Here is a 27080-nt window from a genome sequence, read left to right as displayed (position 1 = left end):
AATAGTGCGTGTTATTGTGAAACATAACAACTTGAAGATAGTATATTAATTCTCTAATTATGGGTTACGAAAAACACGAGCCAATAAATACACCTTGATTAAAACATATACCTGCTCACTCTTAATGTTGGGTGAACCTTGGCGTTTAAAATAACAAGTTGGTATAACATTAAAAATAAGAATCGTTCAATTCAAAGCTAGAGCGCCGCTTCGTATTCATGCTTATACATTATTTTACTAGTTAAGCTATTCAAACGTGATTTTATTTCTATCAGCTCTATTTATTCCGGCGATTAAGTACTATCTTTCAATGGACAAAATGCAAAGTTTTTCCTCTGCTGAACATTTTTTTGGGGACTTTTAATGATTGTTAATGTAACATAGATGCATTGCCATATTCTTATAAAATAATAATATAAAATGTTTCTAAAAATTTATGAAAAATTAATAAAAAAAGTTAAAAGACTAAAATTAAATTTATTAACTACAATTATAAACAGGAGTTAATGTTAATAGTACAATAAATATTAAATTTAGGTGGCATTCGAACACCTTGATTATCCATTCATTGATTCAGTCAAAGGTTAACTCACGTTTAACTTAACAGATTTATGAAGGGCACTTTTATCCACTCACACAACTAAAATTTCAGAGTATGTTTACACATTACAAGTTCAAAATTAATAAATAATAATTTCTTATTAAGAACTATAAAAATATTGATTTATTTTTGGTAGTGGTAGTGGTGTCTTGTAATCCGCGCTTAATGCCACGTGGCAAACGAGTCTTATTTTTGGTCTTATCTTTGGTTACATAACTGATTATCAATAAAGTATAGAAAAAGAAATAGGAACGTAGAGAGTGGTGTGGTGTGTGCCGTCTCTCTCTATATGATTTGGATTGAGACCGAGTAAAGAAGAAAGAAAGAGTCTCTGAGAATGGAGGCTGAGCCCAAGCGGTTGAAGCCACGGCTTGAGCGGCGAAACGCCATGAAAAACATCAATTATCAATTGAACGCGGAGGAAGAGAACGCCGACACAGCTTCTTTGCTACTTCAGAACCAAAGGAGCTTCCGCGTGAAAGGAATCGACGGGGAATTCGACCACATATTTCGCAGTCTGGGCCTCTCTGGGCCCGAAGACTTTGCCATCCCAGCTGCAGCATGGGAACAGGCCCAAAAGTCTCGCTCAGTATCTCCAATGGGTTTGGGCCTGGGCCAGGGTGGGATCAATGGTGTTCGGCCACCGCCGGTGATGCTGCGCACGCTCGTTGTTGATGAAACGCGAAGGGAGGATTTGGTTTCCGATGATGAGAGTGAAGTTGGTGTTGAAACTGATACTGAAAACACTGCTTCTTCTCTGGTTGAAGAGTCTATTCATGATCATAACGTTTCGCCAAACGGGTCTTTCGTGTCGTGGCAAAAGGGCGAGATCTTAGGAAAGGGATCATTTGGAACTGTCTATGAAGGTTTCACCGAGTCAGTATCCCTTCTCTTTCATTACTACTACAGAGTTTTTTTTCTTTCGTTTTATCGTATCTTAGTTTTTAATGGTTTAAGGCCGAAACATGTAGCAAATGCGAATATTCTTCGTTTTTCACGCTGGAATAAATGGACCGTACTGTATGTAAAAATGGAAAAAAAAAATGCAATTTTCTTGTTTCACTGTATAAACCGAGTTGGTACACAAGTTTTTGTACAAAAGCTATCAAAATTCTCTCACTTTTAAGCCGTCTTAGAGGACAGATTCGTACTATTTAACATGTTTTTAGGTTTATATATACAGTGGTTGGATTCTAATAATTTAGTCTCATAAATTTCAAGAAACTTAAAAATTGACTAAAAGCTCATAAGGCGCGCCAATTTATTGGCCTGATTTTCTCATTTATTTAAAATTATTTAGATCTTTACTAATTGGAAAATGCTAGCTATCTTGATTTATCGCACTGGTTAAGAAATTTAAAATAATGTTTTTTTACTTAAAAACATAAATAGCGTTTACTCCTGAATTTCTAATGCTTTCAAACATGTTTTACAAATGAAATTTATTATTTATTGATTCCTTAAATATTATCCTTAATTCACTAATTTGCAAGACCTTACTACTTTAGACATTTTTTTATATTAAATTAGACCAATGTATTTAAAAAAAGAAATAGAGAATATTATGAGTTTATCAAGCTAAATATATTAAACATCAAATATTAATATATAATATGTTAATAATGTAAGAGCATAGTAGTTCTAAAATATAATAGCAATTTGATAATCTTATAAACTTTCTTTAAAAGGCCGATGAGTCAGCTTGTTCAGTGAATCATACCCTAAACTAACAAATTATCCAATCACATCACAGTTTAATTGGCCCAATCCAATCCAACCTCAAACTGGGTCAAACTGGTCCGAAATGACACAGTTATAAGCCGTACGCTTAGACGATCACCCTAGACAGTGACCAAAAGGAAAAAGACACTCATCAAGACTCATGGGATAATAATTCCTTGTAGCTCATCTAACTCATTGTTCGAGAGAAAAACCTTCTCTAACTCTTGCAATGTGGCACTTAGATAAATTACAGGACGTGCGTGTGTGATTTACTTGTCTATAAAACTGAAACTTTGTTCAGAAAGTGGAATCATAATATCCAAGATGTGTACTACAGTACTAGTTTGATAATATCTTATCATTTATAAGACTTGGTCTCATAGAGACACACAATTGAAACTTGACTTATCCGGCCAATGAAATCTTGCTGCTGATATGTAAGCACTAGCAGCTGTGATTGGGAATTTTATCTGTAACAGAATAGTTATGAAATCTGCTTCACCCCCAGTTGATATAACAGAGGAGCCCAATTATTTTATATCATATAACTTGTTTTCTTAGACACACATTTTCTTTCTTTTACTGCAGTGATGGGATCTTTTTTGCTGTAAAGGAGGTGTCTTTGCTGGATGATGGAAGCCAGGGCAAACAAAGCATTTTCCAACTTCAGCAGGTGAGAGGACTTACTCTTTTCCATCTAACTTTGTAAATTAATTTATTTTCTCATCAAACCATGAAAAATATTCTTTATCCCATTATCTGTTTGTTCAACCTTATACGGACGCATTTGACTACTATAAATACTTTACCCTTTTCGTCTTCCGTTCAGGAAATATCTCTTTTGAGTCAGTTCCAACACGAGAACATAGTTCGATATCTTGGCACAGACAAGGTATGCTGTTGTATTGTTTGCAAGTCTTTTCTTTTCCCTTACTAAGAATAATTACATTTTCTGGAATGAGGCAATTAAAATAAGCATTTTGTTATTTATGTTTACATCATATTATTTCTTATTATTTCTCAGGATAATGATAAGCTATATATCTTCCTTGAGCTTGTAACAAAAGGATCATTGGCAAGTCTTTATCAAAAGTATCGCTTAAGGGATTCTCAAGTTTCTGCATACACAAGGCAGATTTTAAGTGGCTTGAAGTATCTTCATGATCGTAATGTGGTTCATAGGTAACATGAGTGAATTTTTTTATCCTGACAAAATGCTATGATTATATACCTGTAATAACAGCAATCTTATTTAGGCCAGAAAGTCTACTAGCTCTGTTAATGATATTACATTGTTTATGGTAACGGGTTAAGAAAAATACATTTCATTAGTTCATTTTGGATTTCGATTCCTTCTTTTATATATTCTGAGGAGACTATTTTAAGCAAGCAAATACCGGCTTTCTATGTTGATGTAAAACACTTAATAATCGAAGTTGGATGAAATTGATGGCTGAAATATCTCGAAATTACATGTACTTGCTACATTCTAATTTTTAATTCGTCCAAAATTTCAATTTTAAGGGACATCAAGTGCGCCAATATATTGGTTGATGCAAATGGGTCCGTCAAGCTTGCAGATTTTGGGTTGGCAAAGGTACCTTCAGCAAAATAAACCGTCTTAAATCAGCATCTTATCATTGCAATTCCAAATGCTAACCGATTAAAATAATACTGTTGATTCTTTTTTCCTTTGCAGGCAACTAAATTGAATGATGTTAAATCAAGCAAAGGCTCCCCATACTGGATGGCCCCCGAGGTTTGCCTTTCATCTTGTGGCATATGCTTGACTGACATAATTCCTTTAACTAGACGAATTAGAATGAGATGGATCATATGGCTTTCTAATTCATTTTATAGCACATATAACAAATGTTCTCTGATAAGTGTAACGGTAAAAACAAGTTTTTCTTGAATTTGAGGACAAGAAAGTTGCCTCCAGAAATTAAGAGAGAACTGAGAAGAGGGATATTTTTGAATTATGTTAGCTGCCCTTTCCATTTCTCATTCCATCCATATGTAACAACACGTACATAACGAAAGACAAGCAAAATGGACAAATAACACCACAATGGTTTAAAGAAATCATTTGTAATTTCTTAATGCGCCTATATTAACTTTGAAGCGTTGGATCGTAGGTTGTTAACTTGAGAAATCGTGGCTATGGACTAGCAGCTGATATATGGAGCTTAGGATGTACTGTTTTGGAGATGTTGACACGACAACCTCCTTACTCTGATCTGGAAGGAGTATGTCTGACATTTCTAAATATAATATTTTCTTTACCTTGATTTTTATATTTCCCTTAATTTGAATGGACTGTTCTTGCCTGTGAAATTAGATAACCGAGTAAATTGATTTTGTTTTTTCTTTTGGACAATAGATGCAAGCGTTATTTCGAATTGGCAGGGGACAGCCTCCACCTGTTCCAGAATCTTTGTCAAAAGATGCCCGAGATTTTATTCTTAAATGCTTACAAGTAAACCCAAACAAACGGCCTACTGCTACTCAGCTATTGGATCATCCATTTATAAAGAGAACACTTCTATCTCCCATAAGTCCTATTTCCCCAAGTGTTAATATTTTACTGTCTTAAGAACTCTCAATCATCTTCAATATTTCCACGGGGAAGGTCAAATCCATCCATGTTTTTGACTGTTTATAAGGATCTCGGGTTTAGACTGGTGTAATATACAGGAAAAGATCAATGGAGGATCGACAGATATCTACTGGAGTGGGACCTTGCAATGTAAAGTTGGCTTGGTTATTGATCTCTCAATAACGAGATGGGCCTCTGCATTTCCAACAGAGGTTCTTATGCCAGTATAAACACCCCAGGAGAGTGCTATGGTCATTTTGAGCTGAAATTAATGGTTCTTCGGGTCATATTGCTTTTACTGCAACCTTTTTGAAGTTCTTTTTGCCAAGCTATTGCATTATCTGGCTTTACGCTCACTGAATCTACGGAACTCATGTTGACATTATTTTCTTGTGGACATTTTGCAGCCTCGTGCAGCCGGGCTAGTTGCCAGTGCTCAGTGCTCATAGTCACATAAATTCCCCCTTCGACATGTAGATAGCTGACGGGTTAAAGCAATCTTTGTTGTATTTATTTTTTGGACTTTCTCTTCAACTAGAGCAACAATTGCACTATTTTCGTTGAAGGAAGCTGTGACAGTTTGTCAATTTGAGTTTTCATATACTTTCTATCAATTCGTCGAAAATATCAGCATAACATTTCCACCTAAAAATGTTTTTAATTAAAATCTTTTTATGAATAAGAATTTTGTTTTCTATCTAAATTTCCCGAACTACAAGGAGCACATTTCAAATTCGTCAATGACAATACTCTCTCTCTCTCTCTTCCTTTAATATCAGTATCTCAATCTCCAAAGTTCCTATCATAATACACATTGCACAATGCTTTACTAAATTAGTATTCTCACGTTGGCGAGTGGCATTGAGTATATTAGGTAAGTAGGTAGAGTCCATGTTCTCCAAGATACAACCATCATTTGTACAGTAATAACGACAATACCACAGGCAGAGAAAAAGGGGAACAAATTGTCACCTTGCACTGGACTAAACAAATTTACTATAAATATGGACTATGGATTACCAAATTGAACTGGGAAAGAACCCCTATATGCATCTGCGACAGCAGCTGCAGTTTCCGACAGGTCCCTCCTCATTTCTGAAATTTTGGACCCCACGTGTTCTTTATACTTCGAGACTGAATCAATCAACTGAAAGAGTTCACGAGCACGCACTTGAATTTCTTCTTCACTTTGTATAATCGTTTCCTGCAACTTCAATTCGGAGGTCTTGACAAAAAAGGAAGTTTATTAGATACAATATTATCACATAAATCAGATTAATTTTTTTAACCCTAGGATACCTGTCACCAGAGAAAGGAAAGAACTCATTTATGTCTTCAATTAAATGTGTTTACTTTATAATTGTGCCCATTCAGCAATCAGCAGAGAAAAGTACAAATTTCATGTTGAATTATGCCCGGTTACTAAGCTGACAGTTAGTTTGCCTGATGAGTGATGGCCCTGGAATCAGCTCCAACAACGACGCGCACACATACTGTTTACAATTATTTTATACTTTCTACTTGTACATACATTTATCTGCCGCATATTTACATATTTGAAATTGATATATGTACTTAACATTTTGTGTGTTTTTCTTCTTCCTAGTTTAACTGTTGAATACCAAAAATGCCAAAGCTTATTCTCAAAAGGACTGGGTTCAATTCAGTTGCAAGCGAAGAAAGTACTGACGCACTTTCTCACAAACACTCGTACAAAGACCATAAACATGAACTAAGCAAAACATACACAGAAGCAGCAAAAAATAGGGCTACAGACAGCAATTATTATGCACTTAAAATACTCGCAAACAAGCGCTCACTTATGCAGTGCATGTAATAGGATCCCAACAAAAAAAAATAAAAATCGAAACACAAAAAGAGAAATGGGTAGCATTTTAGGGAAGTATTAATTCTGTAGGCAATAGGGCTATCAATGTGGAGTTTAACGTGAAATATGCCTGCCTCTAAATTTATTGCAACACAAAAAATAGATAGATGCCCCATACCTTGAATAATTCTTAGCATTTCAAATTCAATTGATTTAATTTTATAACATAGGAATTACCTTGAGAACCTCAGCTGCCTCTCTTTCCATAACGTCCAGGTCATGATCTGCCTGCTGGACATCCTCCAACACTTTCTGAGCTTCAGCAGAACATCTGTTTGTGTACTCCTGTGTTTCCATCTTTATCATGTTCATTTGAGCTTCCATCTGGTGGATAAATCAACAAGCAGCGGAAAAGAAAGTCAAACAGTAGTTCCCACAAGGCAAAGATCATTTGTATCTCCAATACTAGGGACACAGCAGAAGTATGTAGAGTGATTTCAATTACAAAAAACAAAGTACGACAAGTGACTGCTACCTAAAAACAATAAATAAATTGGACTGTGCAAGTTACAAAATAGAAAACAAAGGCATCAATGCAACCGAGGTGCCTCTGCACCAGCTCTCACATTTTGGCATCACCTTTGGCCCCACTTATAGCCCTAACTAATATTTTAACTTACCAGTACATGAAGAATTCACTCTCTCCGTACATCAAATTCCTTACTATCTTGGCCCGGCCAGTCATCTACCCAACCCCAAATTTCCACTTACACAACAAAAAGTTGAAATCAAGATTTGCACACTGTATAGTAGGCATCGCTACAAACATAGTAATAGTGTTAACACCTAAACATGAGAATGCACTTACTTCATCGATGCGTGATTGCACTGCTGCAAGCTGATTTCTCTTCCCCTCAAGCCTCGCAGCATTTTCGCTGGACTTTTGCTGATATGAAATTGACTCCTCCAATTTTTCCATAGAACTTTTCTTGATGTCATCGGCAAAGGAGTCAAGTGCGGGCTTCAATATGAGTTTGTGATCAAAACCTATTATCTCAGCAGGCGTAGTTCCCTTGGGATTCAACTGATACTGAATTCCATTACCAATCTTCAGCCTAGAAGAACCACAAAGAAAAAAATGTGCCCATGAGAGAGACAAAATTACACACATTAATATCAGAATCAATTCAAGAGACACCACAATATCTAATTCACATGACATTACCAGCAGAATTTACTTCATTATAACAATCAAATCAACAGACAAATATGTGGCACACTCAATTGGTGATTGGCGATACCTCTTAAGGGCCTGGTTGCAATCCAAAGCAAGAGCTTCGAGATCCTTGATTTTGTGGGAGAGAGTGGTGTCAAGATCCCAGGACTTCTCCTCCCAGGTATTCCTAGCAAGCTCAGCCTCCGCAGTATCCCTCTCCACAGCTTGCAACTCTCTCCTCATCCTCTCCACGTCCCTCGCATTAAATGTCTGAAGCTCCACCCGCTTCTTCAGTTCCTCATTCTCCTCGCAAATCTTCTCCTTCTCCACCTCCTTCGCCTCCAACTGCTTCTCCTTCTCCGCCAGAACCTTCTCCGCCTGCTCGTTTCGCGACGTAAACTCCTCGATGATCTTGTGGAACTTCTTCACGTCGTCTTCCAGCACTTTCTTCTCCTTCTCAAGAACCTCCTTCTGAGAAGGTGCCGAGCGGAGACGCTCCAACTCGGCCTCCAAATCAGCGGCATTCTGCTTAGCGGCGTTGAGTTTGTCCTCAGCGATGGCCTTCTCGTGCTGGATCTTGTCCCTAATGTTGCGGTCGAGTTCGTCAACGGCGTCGTCGTCGCCGCGGATGAAGTTCATGTAGCTGTTGAGGGTGTATTGGTAGAGAGCGTTGTGGTGTTTGGGGGAGGAAGAGAGGTGAAGATGGAACTTGGAGATCTGAACGAGCCAGTGGATGAGGGCGAGGACTGAGGGCCATTGGTGAGGGGCTGCGGGGGATTTGAGGATCGATTTGTTGATTTTGAAAGGGTAAGAAAGGCGTTTGAGGAGGAGAGGGAGTTCGTCTTCGAACTTCGAGGTGGGGAATTCGATGAGGGAGAGGAGGAATTTAAGGGTTTCGTGGATGTCTTTGGCGGAAGCGACCGTTGATTTGAAAGAGATGGGGAAGTTGTGTGAGGAGAGGAAGGAGTTGATAGTGGAGACGGCTGATTGCTGGAACGAACGGTCTTTGTAGAGGTCGAAGGTGGGGCGGCCGCCGATGCCCACGGAGGAAGGGCGGCTGCTGGCGAAACTGGCGTCGGAGTCGCGGGAGTGGAACTGGCGGTGCTGGAATTCCACGGGAGTGGGTGGCGGCGGAAGGATGAAGGAGTCTTTCGGTTGCCGACGCGCGTTGGGTCTCATCTCCGCCCAATCGCTTCCAATTTGAATTTGTGGCTTGTGAGTGTGCTTTCAGTCAGTGTGTATGTGAATTACTATTTGCTCGTTTCTTTTTCTTTTCGGTTTCCCGCTCTTCAACGGGCCAAAAGTGATTGCCATTTCGCAGTTTTGCCCCTCCTTCCTCGTCTCACTCACCACAATGACACGCTCAAATCTATGGGTTTAATTTTTCTATTTTAACATGGTTTGGAAAATAAAATCCTCTGAATACAAATTAACTATAAAGTAAAATAGATAACATTATACTCATAATTAAATTTTAATAATTGTGATACATTTTGAAGTAATAAAAGATAGACACATTTCCGTACTACTTTTATCTTGAATTTGAAATTTAACACCATAGAAGATAATGCGTATAGTATATTTTTGTAAAAAAATAATTTGAACTTTTTAAAATATAAAATAGGCTAAAGTTAAAGCCAAACTTATATTTGACTTATTATTTTTTATTTTTCTAAAAATATAATTATCAAAACAAAACAAAATTGAAATTAGTTCCCTATGTGAGATAAAAAAGAAAATAAGTTGCAAAACTTTATTAAGAAATAATAAAAATAAAAAGTTTTGCACCTAAAGTGCAAAACTAGTAGTAACATTGCAAAAAATATATATATATATATAAAAAATAGTTTCAAAATTTTCTACTTTGATAATTATTTTTAAAAAACATTAAAAAAATAAGTCATTATATTTAGTGTGATTTCATATTCTAAAGATATTAAATTTTCTTATAAAAATATATTTTAAATATTTTTTAAATTTTGATATACAATAAAAATTATAATCAAAATATTAATATTGCTATTATACTCATTTATTTAAATGTACAATAAAATATAAACATATAAAATAAAAAAATTAATTTTTTAGAGTTTAATTTTGTTAATTTTATATTCAAATCACACTTGATTATTAATTAATAAAAAAATTACTTTATTTATAAGAAAAAGTTAAGTTCAGTCATTTGAGTTGAGTTTAAGCATTTAAAAATAAGAAATTTTTATTTTAAAAAATACATGAATTATATTAAATTTATAAAAAATGTAAATAAATGTTTTCATTTCAATAAAATTTTATTACAAATTTATTTAAACTTATTTTTAAGAGTTGAAATTAATATTTTTTATTTTTATCTTTTATTTTACCTTTAAATGAATAGATAAAGTTCTAATGTTAAAATTTTTATTGTATATAAATTTTTATAGAATATTTTAAAAAAATTCTAAAAAAGAAAAATATACAAAATTTGAAACTAAAAAAATACATTGTATAAGTTTGTTATAAAATATAAGTTTTTAGTCTCTTAAAATTTTGTAAATTTTTTTTATTTAATAACGTATTTATTTTTTCTAAACAAGCTGTAATTTGTTTTTATTTTATTTTTTAGAATACGCATTTAATTTTTGTAATAGGCACTTATTTATAAATTAATATCTACATTTAATATTTAAGTTTTAATTTTTATATAAATATTTCGTTCTCGTCTGACAAAGATAATAAATATAATATACAATTTACTTTTCGTTACATTTGTCATTTCTTTATTGAGGCCTTTACTCATTATTTGGAAGGTCAATGTGTTCATAGAGGTAATAGTATTCGTTTGATATCTATTGCTTAATGCAGTTTCAATTTCTTCAAAAGCTTATGGGTTATGTGATATTGAAAATGAGAATATATTGCATCTTTTTTTTTTGTATTGCAGTGTCTCCAACTGTGATACATGATATTTGAATAGTTTGGTGTCATTTCATGTTTATCTAAAAAATTATTTGAGATGTTACTAACCATATGTAGAATCTAACATGAAAAAAATAGATAGGAATTGCGATACTACGGACAATTTAATTTCAGTAGAATAATATTCTCTTTTAAGTATCAAATATTAATGAAATATTTAATTTTATTAAATATTATTCTTAAAAGTGACTTATAATAAGACCTTTAAAAAGATTGATTATATATAAAAATTAAATTAATGATTCCTTATTATGTATTATTAATTTTTTTTAAAATTATAACATATTAAAGTATTCTTACACTCGAAATTTATCTGTTAAAACAGAAAAAACAAATATTTCTTTCCCTCTAACTTCCATAACATACTTTTAATAACATGGCATAAGTTAAAACAAAACGCTAAATTACGTTGCCCACGTAAAAATACACTAGCTGTTTAATATCTATGTAGTAATTAGACATCGCAATGCAGCTGCGCTTGTATGTCTATTTATAACTAGCTACTACTATTTACATATATTTAGAAGGCGTAAACTAAAATTGAATGCAACAAATAAGATGTCGAATTAAAAGTCCATGTGTATATTATTAAGTTTAATATCAATTTATACATCTATATACAAGTTGAGATATTTTCTTATGGAAAAAAAAAAAGGAATACCAACACATCGCTGTTTTCCTCCTTTGCTCTTCTCGTGACAAGGGTTGTAGACTTGTCACCCCTTGTGCGGAACTATCGTGATTCCCTTTGTCTTGATCCGTACAAGAAAGCTTACACAGAAGTCCTTTCATCAAAATAATGGACAGCCCATGCGCAGGGCTCAATTACTAAAGGTGTGCGACGAGATTCAATCTCCCTTCTCGGGAGAGAATGGAGTCTCAGTTTGCATGCCCCCAATGCAGGGGTCAAGAAAAAATAATTTAAATCAATGCTTAGTAAACAGATGTTACTTTTGACTAGGCAAAATGGGATCAAGGCGCGTAGCGTACATGACTGCAACACTACACCAACAGTGATCGGGGAGGCGCTGTCGTGGGTTGGATACGCTAAATATTGCTTTTCTTCCAAATACCAGTGGGAACACCATAACATACGGGAGACGCCCCTGTCAAGAAAGGAAGAGTGCAAACCTCACGCGCCTGACCCATGAAAGCTCCAATTTTACGTCTGTGACCACAGTTCTTAGGTGGATCACTCTCAGCCAACTCTAGTAATTTCTTCCGGGGAGCCTTCCTCTTTGCTCTACCCCTGCACCCCTTCAAGTTCATGACCTCAAATTCTTCGGCCAATAAGTTGCATTGCAAGCACTTGGTTGGGATATTTGATCTTTCTTTCAACCAGGCATCAAGCATAGATTTACCAAATCGATCTATATCCTTGTCTGTCACTTCCCACAGATTGGCAACGATGGCTGGAGAACCAGCCAGCAGATATGACAGGGGAACCCCTTGCGGCGCATATTGGCCATGCAAGGTCAATGAACCACTACTGCATCCCATCAGAAGCGTAGCAGCACATTTGTCTAGCTTCTGAATCTCATGCCTGGGAATGTACTGTGCTCCTGTAAAAGCACATTTACTCAGCCTTAGAAATTTAGCGGCCACAGGGAATGACAAATATTAGTATTTGGTATTATAAATATTTTACCACTTCCATGCCCGAAATATATAAAAAGGTCATGACTTTCCAATGCCGAAGCCAATTCTTTGACGGTGGGTCTAGAACCAGCCTTTCCCTATAAAGGAACAAGATGAGAAAAAGACATAACTATTCAGTAGATGTATTAGATCAAACAATTAACACTAAAACAAAAATCTGTTACATTTCTTCCCTTGTATTCTTATCAAATTCAAACAACTAAAATACCTCCAGGTTTTGATCTCTAAAATAATTCTCAAATTCAATCTGAGTTCCATCAAGATCACCATCTGGATTTAATAAATAAAAAGCATCCAGTGGATCTATCAAAGGAAAGAGCGCCAAATTCCTTCCCTCTTGCTCCTTACGGTGGCTACCTTTATGAAGAACAGCAGAAATGCAGCTCACTGAAGGCATCCTATAAACCTCCTGGTTCCTTAAAATGGGCAGGTTTTCCCAAGGAAGCATCTGTCCCAATAGTAGGCTTGTTATTGATATTGGAATTGAAAAACACATTTGGTTATAGGTTAAAGCAAGAATAGAAGTTTCAAAAATATTAGCTAAAATGACATTTCCTTGCCACTAATTTAGCCTAGTAGATGTGGTAAGAGGATAATCAAACAAGAAATTACCGAATTGGAAATAAAAAAATTGATTATAACTGTTGAAAATACTGCTGCTTTGAATGTGTTATAGAGCACATATATGTTAATAAAATCTGAAAGAAATAAAAACCAATTATCATTTTTACATAGAAGGTTGGAAAAAATAGTTAAAAAATAGCTTTATTAATTTACTGCACCATATAACATCCAAACAGTAGAGCTTAATGCTTAAAATTAATTCATAATTGCATGGTAAGAAATTCAGAAACAATTGACTTACTTGCACCTCATAATCCAAAACAAGAATTATAGGCTCTCTAGTCATAGAGTCATCCACTTCCAGCATATTTAATGCCTCATTTAACATATCAAAAGCAACCTCAGATGATACTCCAAATCCATTGGCAGCATTCAACAATATCCCACCCCTTGCTTCGTCACAATATCCTACTTTAGCAATGTAGCAGTCTTTCTTTGAGCATAGTTGTGAAACCATCGTTTTCTCGTCACAAACATATTTGGAGCCCCCAAGAATAATTTTAAGAAGACCCTCATTTACATCCAATTTACATTTAGATCTTAGATCATTCACAAGATTCTTAAGCACCAAGTCAAAATTTTTGCAGTTCAACCATTCTCCAAGAAGCAAGCATTTCCATGAACCAAACCATGACTCTTCAAGGTTCCTGATAAAACATAGACAATCATACAAGGAGAGATAACAATTAGTTTCTTAATATTTAAAACTATTACCACCCAAATCAATGATGTCACTGTGCATAGTGGTATTCTAAAATTTTAGAGTTTCTTCACAAAGAATGGATAAAGTGTTGCATTGAGCACATGTTGTTCAACTATGGAGAAAGGATTCTGCAGGGTAGATTAAGTAAATGCAAATTGAATAATGAGAGGTAGTGCACCTAAGCAATGTATCAAGATGATGATCAAGGTTCTTTCTCCGCTTCCACCATAACATCCTATTCTGTGTTGTATCTTCAAAAGGAGATACTGTTGACAAGTAATTCTCTTCTAAAATTGCTTTGAATGCTGGAGCCACATCATCAACTACTGCATAACCCCATGGGCAATGCCAGTTTTTACTACGTTCCTCACACTGAGGAAGAGTGCCTGAACCAGTACTCAGATCACCCTCATCCGAAGCTGGTGATGAAAAGTTTCCGTGTTAAATTTCATGAGGTAATGCTTAACACTTATACAAGATCAGATGCTGTATGTATGTGGTTACTTGAGCTATATACCTTGTAAGATAGAATCCAGTGGCAGTAACATTACAACAGGTTCGTTCTTAAGACTCAGTCTGGACACCAGCATCCATGCTTGAACACATGTAGGATAAGGCAACAATTCCTGTAGTAAACTAGTATAATCACGTCCAAGTAAACTGATACTGATTATTGTTGTAGATGGAAGACCAGCCAAAAACTTTTTCACATACTCTGCAAGATCTACAGTGGTATCAGGCACGAGCCTGCAACAGGAAGCAGCAAAGCCATTGAGCTTCAGGTTGTATGTCAATTGATTCTATGTTTTATTATGTAATGAAAACAACTGACACCTGAGTAAGTCGAATGTGCATTCTCTGATGCAAGAAGATCCAGTAATATATGAACCCTGAAATAGAACTTATTTTATTGACTTTCACATACCAAAAAAGCAGTTTACGACATCAAACAAGAAGCAAGAGTGAGTTATACATAATTGTTGGGTCAAATGCTTGTTTTTAGACATTGAATTATCTATGGGTGTGCACTGTGTTTAATCTCACTGCAATTGGACCATTATATTACTTGTGAGCTTACAATGAGGCAATACACATCCTAATGGGTTTTTGCTTCAGCCCTCTGTACTTTGACTTTATCTTGATGAAGTCCAGCAGTCCATTTTCAATTTTTGTCAGACAGGAGCTGTGCTGCATCCACCTCACAAGAATTTTATTTTATAAAATGTCATTTAATTGTGAAAGATTGATTTTGAATTTCAATGTTGTCAAGGGATCCTAAACCTATATACTACTTAAGTCTCTGCCAGGCACAAATAAGGAGTTTCAAAAAGGATTACAGCAACTCCTATAAAAGGCATCAGCATTTTTGATCAATAGTGATCACTCTTTGGATCAATAATAGCTCAGGTTTCAAAAACATTAAGCAGAGTTCTTCCATCTAAGCTGGACTGTTAATCAACCAGCTAATCTCAAATGTGCAGAGCATAGATACAAGCCCTACAATGCATTCCTTGTGCCTGAGACAACAATACAGTCACATCCTATAATACCAAAGTCAAAGGCTACAGAATAAACAAGAGAACACAAAAAGGTAATAATGTACTAAAAAATATGCATAAAAATGAGTGCAAGAATTCAGGAGAAATTTCCAGATTGACAAACCAACTACCAGTGTTCTTTTCAAAAGTCAACATTCACAATAGATGGCGCAGATAAAATTCCATATATTGATATACATGAATATATATACCTACAACAACAGCTTGTACCTTGTATCTCCCAGTTAGATGTGAAAGAAACTGGTAAGTAAGATGAGTTCCAATTGAAGCTTGGTGGAAATATGAAGACCAATAATTTTCACCCAAAGCTTTGCTAAAAGGTGACAGAGAAAATTGCTCCTTCGAGGCAGAAACTACATACGTCACAGCAAGTAATTTAGACACCTGTTGCAGCATCATCAGCATACTGAGGTCATACCCTGCTCAGGATTAAGCAACTCAAGGCATTTGAATCCATAAAACACTGCAATTGCTTTAATGATAATAAATATATCACAATGTTATATCAAATTTCTGATGTTCTTGGATTTTTTATTTTGCTAAACTCTGTAAACTGGATGTTGTATACAACCTGTGTGGGTTCTTTGTTGGCAACTTCTATCTGAGTTTCAATTACCAAAACAAAATAAGATAGATAGTATCCTTGGATACATGTAATATGGATATCAACTATCATAAATACAATACAAACACTATAAAAAGGCAGAGTTCTACAAGTGAAAATTGTCACACAATAATAACATAAAGATGGCAAAGTATGACCTTTTGAAAAATAACAGGAACCTCACGAGAGAGTACAAAGGCCACCATCAGCCAAGAAGCCAGGTCTTCAAACTTGACGGAAGATAGTTTACAGAAAATATTCCTGTAAGGAAAAACCAAAATGTCAAAAGTCTATAACTAAGAGTTTATGGATATAGCAGGGAGACAGTGTTTTAGGAGCTTGCAACAAGGCATAGTATAGCAAACACTAAATAACGTCTATCCAATGAAGATTTTCTTAAAAGCAAAAGGATCCGGCTGATTAAAAAATTATGAAGTGGATTCTCAAGAATCAACATTCTTTTTAAGACTATTCAGGTTCTGGTCTTTTATCAAAATGTGATTTGTTGATTCTGAGTAAACAATTATCAACTCAGCACTTTACAAAGAGGATCTTTTCCTAAGCACAATGTCATTATAAAAATGTGAGACAAGTAATGGCAAAAAAAAAAAAAAAAGGAAAAGCAAGTCATAAAATACCTCAGACAAGTTCAACAGAAGCAAATAATTATTATTTCCTTATTGATCTACATGATACTCCTTGTTAAGACCAAAACATTTTCAGGAAACACGTCATAAAGTATGTCATATACAATGCAGTTAGTCAATCACAACTCCATATTAATCATTTGGGAAGTTTATTATACAACACATATTTCAATGCAAATGTAAACCTATAAACTTGTTTTCTCATGGAAAAAAAAAAGAAAGCATAGTGTATTAAAGAAACTAGTTGGTACAAATACCTCGCAAACTCGGAATGATAGTTCTTTAAGGAATACCGGCATATGTCATGAATTATTTCTGCACGTTCAATAGTAAATACATCTCCTGGGATCTCCCTTGCAACCGAATGATGAAAATAATCTAGAGGAATAGATGAAAATGTGGGGTGGAATGGGTTTCTGCTGACCAGAACTGATATGCTTTGTAGAAGAATTTTCCGTATTTCATCAATTTGACCAAGATATGTAATGCTTTTCACTGTAAATAAATATATTAGAAATGGAAAAAAGCAAACAAATTTACACAATAAATAAATTCACAAATCAGAGCAAGCAAGCAAGAAAGACAGTAATATAATATAAGCAAGTTACAACCCAACTGGTGTACAAAGTGCAGTTATGAAATTACTCGTGTCTGTTATTGTTCAGCTATGATTTGTACTCAACTTTACCTTCTTTACACAAATTCTAAACCCTATATAAACACTGACAGACTTAGCAATTAACCCAATTCAAAGCTAGGAATATTTGTCATACCCAAAAAATAACACAATGTAACTGTCTTTAAATAGAGGTTTATCTCAAAAAGAAAATTTCCATTAGTAAATAAGGGTGCATCTGGATAACTACTTATTTAAGCACTTATTCAATAAGTTCTTCGTAAAAAGATGACTTATATCATAAATTTAATAATAAAACTTATTTTGATAAGTTATACCAAGAAGTTTATTAAAATAACTAGAAGTAGCTTATGAGAGTCAAAAGCTGTTCATAAACTTTTACAAACATGCCCTAAATCTATGGTCTTACCTGCTTGACTGTCAGTTGCCTAGCCAAATAATTATATGAAAGAAAGTCCACAAAAGCAATAGCAACAACAAGCAATTAATTTCATTTTACTTCCAAAGGATGCAAAATATATAGCTCTTAAACTGGCTTTAATAAAGGAAAAAGTCAAAATTTGGGAAACGCATTTCTCAAGAAAACCTTTCTAAAAAAAATAATGCCATGTAAATGGGATAATAAGTTGAAAAAAACTCAGAAGATCAAGCTCTAGATGTTTACTCAATACTGCTTGCATTTTACACAAGAACAGAACAAACAGAAAATATGAATTGACACTCTTACCTATTCGACTGAGTAGCTTCATTGAAAGTTGCCTCCGGACAAACTCCCATTTAAGATTGATAAAATCATTTAGTAATCCAGATTTCAGAACTTCAGAAGGAAGACAGTACCAACACCTCATTAATCTAAAATTCTGACTAAGCATATCAGATGCATCAGCAACATGATTCACCTCCAGTCTGTCACCGACTTCTAACTTACTGGAAATGCTTGTATCTTGATTCAGTGAAGATCGATATCTAGAACGAGTTAACCTTGATTTTTTCTCAACTAAGTTTGGCTCCTTTGGCAAAGCATTTGCCGTACTTTTAGTCTTTCTATTTTGTTTTGCTCCAATCTCAGTTTCTGGCCCTGCTTTTATGGATTTCTTCACATTTTCACCTGCATCATTCATTATAAAGCAAGCACAAGTCTTGCCAGCAGGACACTTTACATCTGCTGCGGTTCCATCACTGCCATCTTCTGGACAGCTAAGAGGGTTTTTCCACTCACAAAGGTTTAGTTTATCAAAAGCTAATGTGTACCAATCTTTTGCAGTCTCTTCAGAAATAACCCTATCACAAGTGTCAAATTTACTTTGACACAAATCTCCAAGATACTCACTCAGGGTAACTTCATGCTTCACTTTACACTTTGAGCAACAGATTGTTGCGCAACTATCCTTTAAAATCTGTTCAGCACTTCGAAGTTCCTTCTCTGCTAAATCCCAAAGTCTTTTCTTAACATACAGTTTTCCTAGCAAAGCACATCACAAAAATGAAAAATAATTTTCCTTCCAATCAGGGAATGAAAACTTATCAATCCAAGCAGGGAGAAAAGGCTTCAAGTAACTTTAATACCTAAAGAGGAAGAGAAAGCTATTGTAAACAGAGGCAACTTTAGTGAACAGGATATGGCTTTCCCCCAACGGAGATAGGCTTCAGCCTCAGCACCATCTCCTATCATTTCATGGATGATTCCTACCTGCAAGCATAAATGAAATTGAAATACAGTGCATATGCCAGCCTCATCTGAAATTCTGAGTACAATTAATTCCATATTTGAGAAGGATGGCAAAATAGAAATCAAACCTGCAGAGTGCTCTCAAGATAACATTGCATAACTTTCCACGCACTAAGATAACTGTCTTTCATGTCCCAGGATATACAATCAAATAGGAAAACTTCCCTGACAACTGATAAGTTCACTCTAATTTTCTCAACACCATCCATAAGATTCTTTGAGAAATCAACTATTACACTGTCCTCTTCATTCTGCTGTTGAACATTGTGTGTAAATTTCCTTTGGAAGAGTTTGGAATGTAATCTATGAGCTTCTTTTGCACATGAAAGAGCCTAATAAGTTTAAAAAGGAAAATAGATATTGTAAGATGGGAAACAATGTAAGACCAAAAAGATATGGTGTATAGAAAGTTAAGAAACAATAACAAAATGTATCTTTCATGGTAAGTTATTTGTAAGCACTATTTATTAGCCCTACCAAGGGATTTCGGCACATCTTGACCTTAAAATGGGGCACATCCCCTTTGCTTAAACTCTTTCTTTGCCAAAATATAACAAATATAACTAGAACCCAGTAGATTATATTGCAAGAGAAGTTTTAATCTGAGGTACAAGCCCTTCCATCTTCAATTACTACTTAACATTCATTTAACTGACAATTAATTATTTCATATCCCATTGCAAACAAAATAAATTAACAAGGAATGAAATAAGCTCAACTTATAAGGAAATTAAAGATAACATATTCCCAATAAATTTGAAGTTCCAAAATTTTCAAGTTTTGTTTTTAAAGAACTATGGTTGCTTGGTTGAATGCATAGAAAATAAGGAGGAAATTGAAAAAAAATAAAAATAAAAATTGGACATTCTACTCTACTTTACCCAGTCCAAAAATATTTTCACTATACACAACCAAGATGACCATCGGGGGAAGCACGGGTAAGTTATCACATTGAAATATTGAAACCATGTTTAGTTAGAAAGAAGAAAACCACATAAAAATTGAAAATTGATCATCAGTATTGCAATCCCTCACAAACAAACAAAAAACTTGAGACAAACATGAAACATGTTGTAAATAGCACTTGTCTTGTCTTTAGTTTAAAAGTCAAGGGATTGATGAACAATACACTAGTATATAAATTTAAATTGGAATCAATGCTATTTACCTCTATTAACTGTCCATTTGCAATGAGCCTTGGGCATAGATCATAATAAAGATATCCAGCAAGAAAAGTAGAATGACTTGGGACAGGAACCTAGAAGATTAATTAGAAAACAGAGTGATGATTTTGGATAAAAAGAGAGTATGAAGAATTCTCTTAGAAGGGCCTTACGTTTGATATCAGTTCAAGTGCTTCCTTTTGAACTTCATCAACTGTGATGTCTGTTTGAAAAGTACTTGTGTGTCTGCAAGGATTCACATGACAGCTAGCAAATAAGAAAGAGAAATTCTGCTGAAACCCTATCAGTGATGATTTGTTTCCCTGAAGATAACGTATCCAAAAATCAATATTTGAAAGTTCACTAAACTCATCCAATGAATTCAGGAACGCCTCATTTACAGGTGAAACACAAAGGGCATGACAGAGCCTTCTACTTTCCCACATTAAGGTCAACCACTTCTCAATTGGGACATTCTTCCATTTAAACATTTTAATCAGCAGTTGATATGCATCATTGAAGAGTTCTATGAAACCCTGAAGATATGTCATTGAAACTAAAATACTGTCACTATAAATCTTACACAAAAACTACAGAAATCAAAATGATAAAAAAAGAATAACAAACCTTTAATTGTATTAAATCAACTATGTTATAGAGTAGAATCATTATACTGTTGGACAATGCAGCACAATCTCCCTCTTCGAAACAATTAAGACAAGAAATGCTCAACCATAGATCCAAGGCGGCCTTGACATCTTCAAAGATTTGCTGCTTAATGAACAAACTAAGATAAGTTTTTTTTTTCCAATAAAAGAAGAAATGATAAAGAAGATTACAAAATCATTGGCGGATAAGAAAGTCCCTTTACAATAACAATAAAAAATAAAGAGAGCAAAAAAAAATATCATTAATGCAAGCAAAGCTGCTTGATCCCTTGACATATCCATAAGGAAAACCAAGCTAAGCTTTAGCAAAAGGGGAACTGTTAAATTTAACATCATAAAATGATGACATCATCAATGACAATTCCGGTCTTGTAAAAAACAAAATTAGAAATTATTGAATGACATAATGAAAATTATCAACATAGTTTAAATACCTTTGAATTAGGTTCAGCTTCCTGTGTACATAGTGCACGCAAGCAATATGTCACACACAAATGATGATCAATGGGATTATTATCAGTGCACATCTTGCCAGAAATCTCCTTCTGTCGAAGAGGAATTACTTCATATTAGTGGCATATACATCTCCAACAAGTACTTGACAAATAACAGAGGTTACATATATGAGGGAAAAACAAGAAGAACCATTCAGCTTACCATAATAGTTATTGCTTCTGACAGACACTGAATGCTGTCCGTGAGACCACCTATGCCACAAAACCTTATCGCCTTTCCCTTTCTCACTAGAGTCTGTGCCTTTTGAAAACGAGTATCTGAAGTGATATATATATCTTGCAGAAGAATACCCGTGATTTTCATTTGCATTTTCTGACATAATTCTGGATATTTAAGACTCATTTCCTCATATGCAGTAAGTTCCTAAACAGGCATTAAAAAAAAGAACAAATTGACAAACTGGTCCAATACACATTAATTTAAATAAACAGCAGTAAAAATGAAATGAAATTTCTATGCAAATGAACAAAGAGGCTGAACCTGCTCCAAGATTGTGCCAATATTCCTCTTTGACAATTCTGTCGAAGATGACAGCAGGGAGTACAAGGTAAGAGAATCAACTCTCTCATCTTGCTGTATAGCACGTTTACATTCTATCTGCATTCCATTACCATACCATATTACAATCAGTGAAGTAAATTTAACAGAAACCTGTCAAAAATACTTAAAAATAAATGCTTCAAAATGTTACCTTCACCCACTGCTTGACTACATGTATTGGAGCTGGAAGCCTCTTAAACAGTTCATTAGCAGTGGACCAGTTTTTTAGGATCTCAATAATTTTTTTGCTAGTCTTAAGATTGTTGATGTCATAGAGAATATCTAAAAGGAAAGCACTTGTCGCACAAGCTTCCTTTACAGACTCTTTCAAAGCACCTTCTGATAGATTACTACAATGATATTTAATACAGAGCCATGAAGCTTTACAACATAAGTTGAGAACCTTTGAAGCCTGTAGTAATAATCAGACAGAAACAAGAGTAAAGAACTGAAGCAAAAAATATGACATTCTCATTCTTCATCCATGACCAAAATATTTGCACATTCAAAATCAAATGGTAAGAAATTAGCAAGTGTACACAACTAGATGTGTTTCTACTCATAGTTTCCACATTTCGTTTTAGATGCAACACTTTTCAACCATTTGTTCATTATTAACTACTGCATTTTTAATCTTTTCAGTCTACAAAAAATTGAAAACCATTCTCGGTCTGCTCTAGCAAGTAGTTCTTTGATACAGTGCCAAACCTAGGTTGATTAAATGATCTAGAATACGATTCTTCTCAATCTTATAACAAGGGTTTCAGCTCAGAGTAGATAATACCTTCCATACAATTTACTTGTTTGCCACGTTTAAGTGTAGTCGTCTTTAACAGCAGGCATGGTAGAGTTAAAAGTTTAATTTATGGGCCCTTACCAAATATCTGGAGCTTTCAGGGTTAAATGGGTTTTTAGCAGTATGCACCAAATAAGATTCAAGGAATGTTTATATCAATAATTCCATATTCCACCAAGTCAACAAGATGTCTAATCCTCTTACTTCCAGCTAAAGGCTTATATCAAGTGATAAAGCTTCTGGTACCAAAACCAGAGGAATAATATTAGATCTCCATAACCAAGAGCAGAGCATCTATAACTGATTGTGGAAACATCTCAAGAGGCAAATATGTTTCTGATTTCAATAAAAAGGGGAGTGGGGTATGGAATACCTTTTCCAGTTGCTTGTTTTTGTACAGCACTACAGCAATATTGTAGAGACAAGCAATTATGTATTTTAATCCTTCTGTTTCAATCCATTTGCTAGCAATCATCTGCTTAATTAATTGTTTGCTCTCCTGAAACAGGGACAAAAATTAATTAGCTTATGAAAAAAAAACATTCTGTTAAAAGTTCAGAAATTCAAGAATGTATCCTGTGAGGGAAAAACATTATAGTCAAAAACTAGAAATATGAGCATTTCATGATAACGAGGAGAACCTGGAGTTTAAGATTGGATCTAATGGAAAGGGTGAAGGCTGCTAAAGCTACATTGAGCACTATTCTACTCTTTTCATCAAATTCATCTCCATTATTTTTAGGTGTACAACTGCAGCCAAGAAGTGAAATTTAGATATTAACATAAAAAACAACACAATATGTAACACACAAAAGGTTTAATCTTTCAAACTTGTTGAGATATCTCATCTTGTAAATAAACAAAATGATAAAAAAAATAAGCTCCTAGAAAATACTTTTCAGAATTTATGTCACAAGTGAAAATTATAGTACAAAAGAATAGATTCATTCGGTATACCTTATACTAGAAAGAATAAGATGACAAAGGATATGGAATGCATCTTGAATAGTGGACAGCATAGTCAAAGTAGAAGCATCGCCCTCTTCCGTAACTAGCTGTTTCCTTTCTGAATTAATTGATTTAGCAAGCGGTTGGCATAGAAATTTCAATGCCTCTATGTAAACTGACAGGTAAGTCATAGAAGTCTCACAATCAGAACAATCAGAACCTGATTGAGTGCATGGGTGACCATCAAAAGATTGGACTTCAACACTGGATGACATACAATTACTTTTGCTGCAAACATGCAAGGAACCAAGCAAAGGTGGTGAACTCTGTAGTATTTCCTCATTTTCCAGTAAAGTTCCAAGCAAACACTCAAATTTTGCTCTGCCAGAGGATGCCAGATCTCCAGCTCTGGAACTCAAATTACAACTAACAAGGTGCAACCCAACAGCATAAAGCCTCAATATTGAACTAATGGGTGTCATAACCTGCCAAGCTACTTCAATCAAAGTGGAATACTAAATGTGGACAATTGCAGCGTAAATTAAAAGTGTACACAAGAAAACCTTGATAGAAAAAATACCTTTTTGAAACTTTCTGCTATTTTATTCAAATATGCTGCAAATGTACTAGAAAAACTTGCATTTGCAGTCTGACATTTCTTCGCACAGTAATATACAAGTTCAACAAACTCCGTTCCTGTATTTCCCTCTTCAACCTGAAAAGGATTAATATAATTGATGAATATAAGAATCCAGTATTCCATCAAGAAAACACCAACTTTGTTATTTAGAAGGAAAACAATCTAGTAGCCTAAAAACAGTCTTAACCCCCCCCCCCTCAAAAAAAAAAAAAAAAGAAAGAAAAAGGCCCAAAAAATAAACAAAATAAGCTAGAAATCTTCTAAATATGTGTAATGCACAAATGATAGAATTTTAGCACCTGGGGTAGACTATATGTTGCTAGGCCAGGCCATAGACATTACCTTGCACTCTCGAACTATGCAATCCAGTATCTCCATGATATACAAGGATTTATTATCCTGCAGTGTGAACAGTATGGAGCATATCCTGTAGGCAAGCTGCATTTAATATTTTATCAGGATGGCAAGTGAAAATTTATTGATGTATATCCAAAAGTTTAGAGTCTTACTTACCTTGTAGACTTGATCTTTGATCGGAGATTTCACATACTCAGTCAATGTCATACAACAAAACAGGATCACCAAATCTCTATCAGAAAATGTCTTCCTCCCCAATAAATTTAAAGCACATTTACCCAATTGAATTACTAACAGCTTGTGCAACTTTTCATATGAATTAGAATCCAATCTCCTGAAACAATAAGTGGAATAAATGGGCAATTTAACAGCTTATAACAATCCAAAGCATACAAAAAGGCAGTTGTGGCAAAAATAAAACTAATATCTAAATGAAAACTAAACATACAACTAAGAATTTAAAGACAACTAACAGATGAAAAAATGCTTGAGACAAGACTAGCTTCATCCTGCAAGGGACCGTCCTCCCTTGAACAATTGAGATTGTGTTTCTTGCTATTTTGCAGCTCAGACCAAAGTTGGCAGAGGCCTTGACCTGAGCATGAAAGAAGCTGTGTATTTACAAATTTGCCAGGAATGCATGCAACCAATTAAGCGGCGAAGGAGAGACTAAAAAATCAAAGAGAGAAGCCATGTTGTAGGGAGTGAATCTCGTTGACCACAGTCTACACATGCAGGATCACATTATACGTACTCGATCCTGCTCCTAAGGAAGTTTGGAGGAACATCTAGGTATACTACAAAATATTGGAGTCTACGGCCATGAATTAGTCCTTGAATATGTTGCATTCATAGTAGATAACCTTCTACTCTAATTTGATCGAGATTGGATGAGAAATAGTGATAGTTACATATCCAAACGAATTCCATGAACTAGGCATCAGGTCCGGATTGAAAATGAGCTCATGATATCATGTTGAAAATCACGGGTAAAGAAAGAAACACACGGTAAAAGAAAATGTTAAAAAGTAAAATGAGATAATAATTATTCTTTGTAATTTTCAGATTGTTGTTAGTTGTGTGTGTACAATCGAGGAACTCTACATTTATATATTCTTCTGGACAGCTAGAAAAGCCGAATGCTGAGCTGGACACACTAACTAACATCTAACTAACTAGAAGGGTTACAGTGCAGTGTAAGAGAATCCACTCGTTCAGGGACTAAACTATAGTAACAGGGACACGTGTACTATGAGACACACCAAAAAGTAAAATACAAAAATCAGAATCAGCAATAATAAACATGGACGCACCTAAGCCAGGGCCTTACTTCCTCCACCAAATTGAGCACGCTCCTGAATTGTTCATCCTCTTTAGCTAAGCCCAAGGCTGCACACCTCACCAGGCTCACAACGATCTCAACCACCAAAGAGCATAATTCTTTACCATTTCCACCGCCCTTATCAATTTCAGGGAGAAGTTTACCTTTCCTATTCGCCGATCGAAGCTTCTCCAAAACTCCTAAACCCTCGGCTTCAGCTTCGTGGAGAAGGCCACAAGCCTCGAGACAGTGCATCAAACGAAGTCTCTGCAACTCGACGGGGAAGGGCTTGGAAGCCAACTGAGAAGCGACGGTGTCCAAGCAATGGAGGCAGAGGCGGTAAACGTGTAGCAATTCGAGGAGCAAGACGGCATCGTTGGATTTAGAAACTTCGGGGAGACGTTTGGGAAGAATGGATAAGGAAGTGTTGAGAAAGGGGAGAAAACGCTTGGCGAGTGATCGAACTAGGGTTTGATCCTGGTTGGATTTTTTGGTTGGGTTGAGATCTGCGAGGGGACGAAGGTAGTCGGAGACTAGGGCGTGGACGCCGGTGGCATCGGAGGACTGAAGCTTCGCGATGAGAGATGATTGGGATTCGGATGGAGAAGCCATTGCAATTGCAAGGGAGAGAATGGATTGAAGAAGCTAAACGAAGAAGGTTTGGGAGAGTGAGAGATTAATTTGCAAGGCGCCAAGGAGACCGCCCTTACACTTATTTCAAAAACTAGGAGAATGGAAGCGAGACTGCGTATATAACGGTCTTTTTCTTTTTCTAATATAAATAATGTGAACGAGAAAATATATGTTGACAAAAACAAAAGTGAGAGAAACGTTGTTGAATGATTGAATTAGGTTATTTCTGAAAAGGTAAAAGTAATATTTGTTTCTAAAAATAATTTCATAATAATAATAATAATAATAATAATAAGGTTGAAAAAAATAAAAGATTAAAAAAAACTAAATAGCTGCATGACTACTAGATAAAAGAGTGAATGTAAATATATAGAAATGTAAATAATATATTAAAACATAGAATAGCAGAATA

General features: G+C 35.1%; 3 protein-coding genes across 4 annotated transcripts; 1 reads left to right on the top strand and 2 right to left on the bottom strand.

Annotated features, from left to right (window-relative positions):
- Positions 1-703: 703 nt before the first annotated feature.
- LOC113848566 (mitogen-activated protein kinase kinase kinase 1-like) lies at positions 704-5567 on the top strand. 2 transcript variants are annotated; one of them, XR_003501846.1, is made up of 9 exons: positions 896-1477; positions 2912-2996; positions 3153-3215; positions 3348-3505; positions 3848-3920; positions 4023-4082; positions 4462-4572; positions 4707-5205; positions 5330-5482. XR_003501846.1 is itself a non-coding variant. In XM_027478175.1 (8 exons), exons 1-8 carry the CDS (start codon positions 939-941, stop codon positions 4917-4919), a joined length of 1302 nt encoding a protein of 433 aa, XP_027333976.1. In that variant the 5' UTR covers positions 704-938; the 3' UTR covers positions 4920-5567. The 2 variants fall into 2 exon arrangements, 1 of the variants encoding a protein (XP_027333976.1); XM_027478175.1 differs by having other exon boundaries at positions 704-1477; positions 4707-5567.
- Positions 5568-5775: 208 nt separating this feature from the next.
- LOC113852607 (kinetochore protein NDC80 homolog) lies at positions 5776-9183 on the bottom strand. The gene is made up of 4 exons (XM_027482920.1): positions 8052-9183; positions 7619-7865; positions 6988-7134; positions 5776-6147 (listed from the first exon to the last, which is right to left on the bottom strand). The coding sequence occupies exons 1-4, from the start codon at positions 9143-9145 to the stop codon at positions 5932-5934; spliced, it is 1704 nt and encodes a 567-aa protein (XP_027338721.1). The 5' UTR covers positions 9146-9183; the 3' UTR covers positions 5776-5931.
- Positions 9184-11971: 2788 nt separating this feature from the next.
- On the bottom strand, positions 11972-26665 carry LOC113852013 (separase). Its single transcript, XM_027482274.1, is given in 28 exon segments — positions 11972-12486; positions 12573-12660; positions 12792-13031; positions 13449-13854; positions 14089-14329; positions 14428-14657; positions 14745-14811; positions 15661-15853; positions 16232-16334; positions 16978-17215; positions 18085-18819; positions 18924-19047; positions 19155-19418; positions 20255-20344; positions 20423-20785; positions 20877-21023; positions 21171-21212; positions 21298-21462; positions 21575-21796; positions 21914-22030; positions 22125-22385; positions 23143-23268; positions 23411-23519; positions 23727-24185; positions 24281-24432; positions 24700-24795; positions 24871-25048; positions 26028-26665. Coding segments are annotated over 28 exon segments (6591 nt in total). The 5' UTR covers positions 26648-26665.
- Between the last annotated feature and the right edge of the window lie 415 nt (positions 26666-27080).

Source organism: Abrus precatorius, unplaced genomic scaffold (genome assembly GCF_003935025.1).
Source record: "Abrus precatorius isolate BTA unplaced genomic scaffold, Abrus_2018 Scaffold10, whole genome shotgun sequence".
Taxonomy (NCBI): domain Eukaryota; kingdom Viridiplantae; phylum Streptophyta; class Magnoliopsida; order Fabales; family Fabaceae; genus Abrus; species Abrus precatorius.
This window is presented reverse-complemented; position numbering and strand designations above follow the sequence as displayed.